This window comes from Cololabis saira, chromosome 6 (genome assembly GCF_033807715.1).
Source record: "Cololabis saira isolate AMF1-May2022 chromosome 6, fColSai1.1, whole genome shotgun sequence".
NCBI classification, from domain to species: domain Eukaryota; kingdom Metazoa; phylum Chordata; class Actinopteri; order Beloniformes; family Belonidae; genus Cololabis; species Cololabis saira.
In genome coordinates, this window is record NC_084592.1 from 25955214 (window position 1) to 25963921 (window position 8708).

Consider the following 8708-nt stretch of genomic DNA (forward strand, 5'->3'; position numbering starts at 1 on the left):
TATATATATATATATATATATATATATATATATATATATATATATATATATATATATATATATATATATATATATATATATACATATACATATACATATATATATACAAAAATATATAAACATGTTAATGTCATATAAATACATGTTATAATGTAATAATATATGTACATGTTATAGGGTAATAATATATATATGTATATATGTTATAATGTAAATATAAATATTACTAAGAATACTATAGAAATATTGATTTAATAAATACCATGTCATAGCTATCTGTTTCTTGTTATTTTCATATAAAAGTACGTTTGTCAATGTTTATAATTATTCACAAGTATGCAGTGTCATAACTACATCTCTGACGTTCATAACAAACCAACCTGTTTGAAAATCTGTTGAAAATTGAGCAAGTTAAGGTTGTTTAAGCAGTACATGCTCCATTAAACACAATGTTATGAGTGAGCGAGCTCCCCCGAGGCAAGATGGCCGCCGTGTGACGACGTCGCTCTGCATTGGCAGCAGCGCGGGCGAGTCTGCTCCATGGTCTGCTCCTCCACTTCCAGCAGGGTGCAGTACCGCCTCCCGCCGCCGTGCTGAAGGTGGCAGCACTGCCCGGCGCGGGGCGCGCCGCCGTGACGTCAGGAGGATGTAAATGGGCCGCCCCGTGGCCTGCTCGCTCTTTTCCTTCCCTCGCGGTTCTGGGCGGTCGGCCTGCTCTCTGTCTCCCGAACATCCAACTCCCCGGCGGACAAAATGATCATCTATAAGTGCATCATCAGCGGTAGGTGTCCAGGGCTGTGGTCTTTCCCCTGGTGTGATCCCCGGGGCGTTTCTGCGGATCTTTGTCCCTTTAATCAGTAACTCATGGCGGGACTAGCTCCAGCTGCTACACACTACCGGAAAGTTTCTATAAAACTAACTGAACTGCACCCAGGCAGGCCGGAGCTTTGTTCTGGGGGCTTCTCCCTCGACTCAGACCCGGGATGTTAAGGCTGGTCCGGTTTTATTTCTGTCGGGTAGATTTATTCAGCATAGTTGGCCCGGCCTGCAGCTAATCTCAACACGAACTGTGTTATTTATACACTTTAAAGCCTCTAAAGGGCTGGTACCGGTACAAAACCAGTCAACACAGGCAAATGTTCATAAGGCAGTGTTTTCCAGACCGATTTACACTTTTTTTTCCTCAAACCCCAGAGGCAGGAGATAAATAACCCAGTGTATTTAAACTAAGATGTGTGTACGTGGACCAGCGCCATAAATGTCACACCTAAATCTGTTTATTACTTCACTTAAGATGTCAACCAGATAACTATAGACTCATTAGATTCTGTTTTCTTCATTGCCAAGAACCACTTAATTCATCACTCCTTGCATTTTATAGTATGTTTTTTGTTTTCATCTGTTTTTTTGTCTTAGATTCTTGTCTAGATACCTCTGTTACTTCAAATATATCCATTATTTTTCAACGTTTGAACCCAAATTATTTTTGTTTTGTATAAAAGGGTAGGCATAATAAGCCTTGGCTTCAGCCTATACTTTTTCGGTGCCATTTAATATATTGGACCTTTTTTATGTTGTATCCAAATGGACCGAAATAAAAAAAACTCAAAATCAATTGTCTTCACCCAAAGAGGATAAAATATCTGAACTATTTTAACAGACTAGACAGACAGACCCAGTGCCATAAATGTCACACCTATCTCTGTTTATTGCTTCCACTTGAGATGTCAACCCAGATAACTGATACACTCATTAGTTTCTGTTTTCTTCATTGTTTTTAAGGATTCATTAAACTTAAAGATGTTGAGTTACAGACTATTAGTTATGTTCAAGGTAAAAGGCAGAATATTGCCTGAAAATATACGTTTTTTTGCGTTTAATTCAAAAAATAAGGACCCTAGGAGGAAATTTGATTTTAAACATCCGTTTGCACGAACTACTTTAAAACCAATGTGTATTTCAGTATGGGGTGTAAAATTATGGAACTCCTTAACAATTGATTTAAAGGATTGTAAAAATATTCACCAGTTCAAGAAATTGTATAAAGACAACATAATCAGAAAATAATTTAACGAGTAAAATATCTTTTGTTTTTTGTGTTGTTGGTGAGTTATTGTGTATGTTCTTATTTTTTTGTTTTTTCATTTTTTTTTTTTGTATTATATAAGCAGTGATTGAGCTACCATTTCCATGATACGGAATAAATAAAATTGAAATGAAATGAAAATGAAATTGTCTTCACCCAAAGGGGACAAAATATCTGAACTATTTTAACAGACTAATCCTAAAACAATAGGCGACCCTGCACATAGAGGAAAACCACCAGTGTAGAAACTTATAAAAAAAAAACCTTTAAACTATTTTAATTTCACTGGGGGAGTGGTAGTTAGTGGTTAGAGGTGGACATGGGTCTGGATCCAGGTTCAAGCCCCGGAAATGGCAACCAAAAGAATTGCTCCCCGGGCGCCAGAATAAAGGCAGCCCACTGCTACTAGTGTAACTAGTGATGGGTTAAAAGCAGAGGACACATTTCACTGTGTTTCCATGTATACTGACTAATAAAGTGGTTATTAAAATCCTAACACCGTAACTCCCAAAGTGGTTTGTGTCTTGTACTTCACCAGGGACCCAGTTGTTGGGTCCGAAAGTGTTTTGTGTTGGATCTTCTTTTAATATATTTTCCCCCATCTACAGGTGATGAGATGTTCTCAGATATCTACAAAGTAAAGGAATCTGAGAATGGCATCTTTTACATCGTTGAAGGAAAGGTGAGTCGGCGAGGAAAGAAATGTGTTGTCTGACATCAGTCGCAGCCATGAATCACACAAAGTTACACAACTTGAGCACGAAACTGCTTCTTTGGTTTGTGAAGATAATGCCCTAACACAAATTCTTAGAAAAATAATTTATTCCCAAAATCGGATACTAAATCGGCTCACCAGACTCACTTGTGTAGTCCAGTCTAACCTGAGTGATGTAGGTGTTTTACTTGACCAGTTGATAGTCGTTCCAAGTTCCTACTCCAAGACTACCATTTTGTTTTTCTTAGCTGGTTGTAATGGGTGTAGCCCCATCACCTGCCAGAGGCTCCTGTGTGGGACACAGCACCAGATTGCCCTTGTAGCCCTCGCTGATGATGCTGCCAGACTCAGATAAATGAAAAGGCTTGTGTCAGGGATCCACTGAAAACCATATACCAGAACAATGTATGGAGCACCACGATCTGTTTTTATAAAGTAGCTTCTTCACTAAAAATCCCCAGCTGTGTATGTATTAAATGTTCCCTCATTGCTGTTAATGCCAAAAAGAATCTGATTGTACAATAAGATGTAGTAAGACTTAGCTGGAACCAGAAGGAGATTCCTCTGAAATCAAAGTTGGCTGATTCTGGAAAAGCAGTTTAGAAAAAACATCTTCAGTTGTCCCATATATGAACCGTATTTTATCATAACCACAACTGTGCAACATATCTTTAAACCTGTTTTTCTCCAACTTCATGTCTCTGCTTTATGATCCTAGACTATCAGCAGGACGGAGGGGTTCGACGACGCTTTAATTTCGGCCAACGCGTCTGCTGAAGAGGCATGCGAGGGCAACGACTCGGCCACCGTCTCCGGCGTAGACATCGTCCTGAACCACAAACTGCAGGAGACTGGTTTCGATAAGAAAGGTTACATGTCTTACATTAAGGACTACCTGAAAGTGTGAGTAAATCGGGAGAAGACGTTCACTGTTTAGATCGTGTCGACTTGCGTTTAGCCACTATGTCCCACCTTCTCCTGTAACCTAAGAATATTTCTTTGTACTTCCAGTGTCAAGGCCAAACTGCAAGAGACGAATCCCGAGAGAGTCGATAAATTCATGGCTGACGTCACGACAGAAGTGAAGAAGGTCGTCGGAAACATCAAGAACTACCAGGTACCTATGGAGCAGAGTGTGCTTGTTTTAAAGTGAGAAGAGCTGGAGTTCAGTGATTGAAATAATAAACCTAGTACATCTTGTGTGGTGCTTCCTAATGCTGTACTGTGACTTAATAGGTTGGTTGGTTGGTTTTTTTTTTTTGTAGGAACAGTACTTTTTAAATTGTCTTCATCTCTACAGCAAATAACTTCACAGAAGACGATGCTTGTCTAAGATTTACATATTATGTTACTGCAATCAAACTAATTAAAGTGCCACAGTGGTTCTTTTTCAAATTTAAACTGAGGTTTTCAGTTTTGCCACAGAGATTTGCCTTTTCACTTTTCATCTCCATGTCTGTTGTGATTTAGTGAAACTGATATTCTAACATGGAATATCTCTTCAGTTTTTCACAGGAGAGGCCATGAACCCAGAGGGCATGGTGGGCCTGCTTGACTATCGCGAGGATGGTGTCACACCCTTCATGCTTTTCTTCAAAGATGGTTTAGAGCTTGAGAAATGCGTAAGTACTCAGATTCTAATACATCTTTAGCATAAAACGGGAATGTGGCATGACTACTGAGCACATATGTTGGATTTCTTTCTTAACACTTGTTCCTCTTTGTTACAGTAACTGCCTGGAATAACATCTGCTGTTCGGTTAACTGCTGCTTCCCAAAAGCGAACTGAAGGAGCACTGCACTCTGCATCATGTCTGAACGGATACTTTCCTGTCACACCACGGCCCACAGTACCAACCAGACACAATTTGGTCACTGAATACAGATTTTAAAACTTTTTTTTTTTTAATTTTTTTTCAGTTCTGCGCCGCTTTTCTTTTTAATGGAAATAAGTCACAGAACATTTAAAAGATGCTCCAACTTTGAGATTTTTTTTGTATTTTTTTTCCCCCTCTTGTCTGTTTACCGTTTTAGCAATTATCCAGTTTGGCAGCCTCAGGCCTCTTTGTATTTGGGTTTGTGGTTGCATAAAATAAGTCCATCTGCAATGCAAAGATGAGCATAATAAAATAAAGGGTCACTACCTTTTCTGTGCCTGTGTTCTATCATTTGAGGAAAAAAAAAATACCTATAGCATTTATTACACATACCTCTAGCTGTAAACATTGAAGGTAAATGTGTTTTCTTGAAAATTTTGCTTGTGGTTTTTAATCTTGAAGCAGCATTTCAGGTTTGCTTGAAATGATGCAGTACTTCAGGAAGAAGATGGGACTAAAGTCACGCTGGCTGCAGAGAAACGGATATGCCATAATTCATAAACTCATAACTCCATCATGCTAAGTGACACGATTTTCTACAGTCTGCCAGCTTACAAAAAGTAAACTAAATAATTTCAACAACTCAGAAGTTATTGCTTGACAAACTCTTGTCGGAGTAAGGTGGGTATTGCTGGGGCTACGTGGTCAGGGTTTTCTCTGCATCCCAATTCCATCAAGATTACTTTACGGTTTGTCTGCACCACACTAGAGACACGGGTTCATAATGCGGCAACTTACTCGCTGGCATGTTTGTGCATCATTCATATCCACGATAGCAGTTATTGGACCAGTATAAACAAATACAACCATCACACGTAGACAGGCAGGACCTTTGCATATTCGGATTCAGAAAACTTTATTCATCCCCGAGGGGCAATTGCAGGACAATTGAGCAGCAAGACGTTGAAAATCTCAAATAGAACAAGAGTGAAGTAGAATTTAAAAAAAAATGAACACGGCATGTCTATGTACAAAAAAAAATTATGCAAATGTCAGGAAAAAATATACAAATGTCAGAAAAATCTACAGCAGAGTGAATAGTGGTATGATATAAAGTGTCAGTGCAAAGCGATATTTACTTAAAAAAAACTTAATGCAGGCATTGGGATGTTTGTAGCATTTAATATAACCAGCCGTCCTGATTCTTTTACTTTTTGGCACAAGGAACTATTCTGGTTTGATCTTTGATTTTTAGGAGGAACTGCCAACACAGGAGAAATAGAGAAACAAAGATGTGACCCAGAGCTGTTTTATTTTGGGCTTTGTGCGGTCTGTGCAAATGCATTACACCAGAGACATTTAGCTACGACTACAGTTGCAGTTAGAGTGCCTGGGGAAAAAACGATGGCTGGACCGACGGGTCGGTTTGTCTTGGCATTTTACACCAATATAGAGGTCCGGTGGTGTTTTTCTTTTAATATCAATCTCGACGACCGCGGTGTATATTTTAAAACAAAATGCAAGTAGCATTGTCCACGTTTTTCTTCTCTTTAGTCTCCTGCTGCATTCTTCTTCGTCTCGTTTAATGCTGCTGGCGGTTTGGAAACAGCAAAAAACTCCCATTACCGCCACCTTGCGGTGAGCGGTGCTATTTTCAGTTCCAGGTTCTTGTGTGGCGCTACGTGTAAAGCCTGATTTATGGTTCTGCGTTAAATCGACGCAGACCCTACGCCGTAGGTTACGGCGTAGGCTCTGCGTTGATGTAACGCGGAACCATAAATCAGCCTTAATGGAGACCATCGCCCTGTTGGAGATTCCTGTCCGGCAGATTTACTGAACTCTTGCAAGTGGAAACGCGCCTTTAAATAGCAGCTAACCCCTGTGTTGTCCTGGGGTCATTCTGAGCTTAAATTAAATCTTGTTTTAACTCAAAAACAGGGTGTTTTTATGTAAGCAAAGTCTAAAAGCCCTGTATTTAAAAATGAAGGGATTGATTCATAGTAATATGTGGATTGAAGTAAGACAAAAGGTGTGACACAGTATTGATTAACAATTCATATATGTTTTAAATTTTGGTCGAGCATTTCAAATTAAATATATTGCAAGCTTCTTCCGGGTCTAAGTGCTCCTGAGTCTGTTTTTTTTAAATTAATTTCACAGTTAAACTTCTCCCACAGGCTACCTGTGTGATGGACAGTGTTAATAGCAACTTGTAGGCCAGTCCAATCACATGGTAGGCATCAGTTAACAGATTGTACTGAGAGAGGATGAGATGAACACACGACAGTTTTTACAGGAGGAACACATTTTGCTCTGTTCAGCATCCTGCTGTTCCACAGAAGGATCCTCCTGTTTCTTGTGGCGTCCCACTCGCTGTCCTGACAGTATAACCCCCAGAGGGGACATCTTTAGCCTGTCCCATTGGCATGCAAGGCTGTAGAGTTCTTTACATAATGTGCCAACTGTAGCTCTGTCGTCAAACTTTAGCAGACATTTGCTTATTTCTTCCAGATCTGATTTATTTTCCCTTACATGAGCAAAGTTTTGAGGGTCTAGACAAGCAAAATCTGAACAAAGTTTGGCATAAAAAATATATAATTTTATAGACCCAATTCCCTCATTGCTATTCATGCCAAAAGGGCCCCCATTCGTCTTCAGATTGTACAATAAACTGTAGAGAGACTTAGCTGGAACCAATTGGAGAGTCCTCTGAAATCAAAGTTTTCTGATTCTGGAAAAGCAGCTGAAGCCTTTCTCATTAAGAAATAAAACCTCTTCAGTTTTCCCAGTTATTGAATTGATCGTGAACTCCTGGATACCAGAATATTCTGCAGACAAAGGGCTCTCTGTCACACAGCGGAAGTTTGGTCAAAATCAGGTCGTGCAATAAGGCAAAACTACGTCAGAATGGCTTAAAAAAGGATTGAGGTTTTGGAAAGGCCTGGTCAAAGTCCAGAACTTGGTTCAAGTGAAATCCTGTAATGAGACCTCGAGAGAAGAGTGCAGAAGCAATGTTGGTGAGAAGGTGTGAAAGACTAATCAAGTCTTACAGGAAATCGTGAGGTATTTAGTGTGACCTGCATCATTTGTCTTCTTTTTGGCTTCATTTCTAATCACATAACAGTGAAAAAAGTTTCATGTAGATCTTTGTCTTGGCTTGTATTCTCCTAATAGTAAGAACCACTATGATCGGATTAATAATTTGATGGTTTCCCACTCAAAACTAACAGGAAATAAAAGAACAGAAAGTAACAATTGCGAATAAAAAAATTCAAATAAGTATACACATAATTTGTATACCTTCTCTGACCACACACGTTTGTATGGTTCTTTGCATTTAACATTGCAGTTTGTGTATTATTAGCTTTCAAATTAAAAGTTAATTATAAGGTTAAAACACAGGACGTTTCTTCCCCCTAATCCCGACCCCTGCTGGCACAGACTGGTGGGCAGGGTGTGGTCACACACTCCCTAGCAGGACGCTGCCACCAGGGTGTGTTTCAAGTGTAAATGTGCAGTAGTTTAAGGCTGTTGTCATAGTAACACTCAAAAAAAGATGGGCCTGACTATATGGAGGTTTTTTTTTAATCCACATTGCTCTTTAATCTTTGTTTTCCTCTGAGTTATTTCTGCTGTTAAACAAGTGGGGAGAACGTCAGCGTACATTAAAAAGCTTGCACTGCGCCTACAGCAGCATCCATTAGTGCAAACAAAATCAAAGGTGAAATGGAGCTGTTGTCCAGCTGGCATTTTCAGGTTTTCAACACCTAACATGATTAAATGGAAGAAAAAATTGCAGTAACTGACTGAAACATAACTGTTGATGATAAAACAGTTCAAGAGCCACAGACTGTTGTTACAGTTTCCTTCCAAAACAGATTTTAATCAAGTCAAATTGACTTTACAATCATACAGCTGCCATGCAGGCTACAGAGATAAAACAAACTCATAACTGCATCATGCTAAATTACATGATTTTTATACATAGTCTGTCAGCTTACAAAAAATAAACCATAATAAATAATACTTTCAACAACTCAAAAGTTGCTTGACAGAAGCGTTTGTAGGAGTGAGGTGGGCATTGCTGGAG

At 39.2% G+C, this 8708-nt stretch overlaps 1 protein-coding gene across 1 annotated transcript; it reads left to right on the forward strand.

Moving 5' to 3' along the window:
- Nucleotides 1–630: 630 nt before the first annotated feature.
- Nucleotides 631–4949, forward strand: tpt1 (tumor protein, translationally-controlled 1). The gene is made up of 6 exons (XM_061723809.1): nt 631–781; nt 2695–2768; nt 3520–3704; nt 3813–3918; nt 4307–4423; nt 4532–4949. The coding sequence occupies exons 1-6, from the start codon at nt 754–756 to the stop codon at nt 4532–4534; spliced, it is 513 nt and encodes a 170-aa protein (XP_061579793.1). The 5' UTR covers nt 631–753; the 3' UTR covers nt 4535–4949.
- Nucleotides 4950–8708: the final 3759 nt, after the last annotated feature.

Coding starts and splice junctions, on each gene's coding strand:
- tpt1 (XM_061723809.1), top strand. CDS start 754: ATGATCATCTATAAGTGCATCATCAGCG. Junction 3,705..3,812: donor ATTAAGGACTACCTGAAAGT/GTGAGTAAATCG, acceptor TTGTACTTCCAG/TGTCAAGGCCAAACTGCAAG. Junction 3,919..4,306: donor GAAACATCAAGAACTACCAG/GTACCTATGGAG, acceptor ATATCTCTTCAG/TTTTTCACAGGAGAGGCCAT.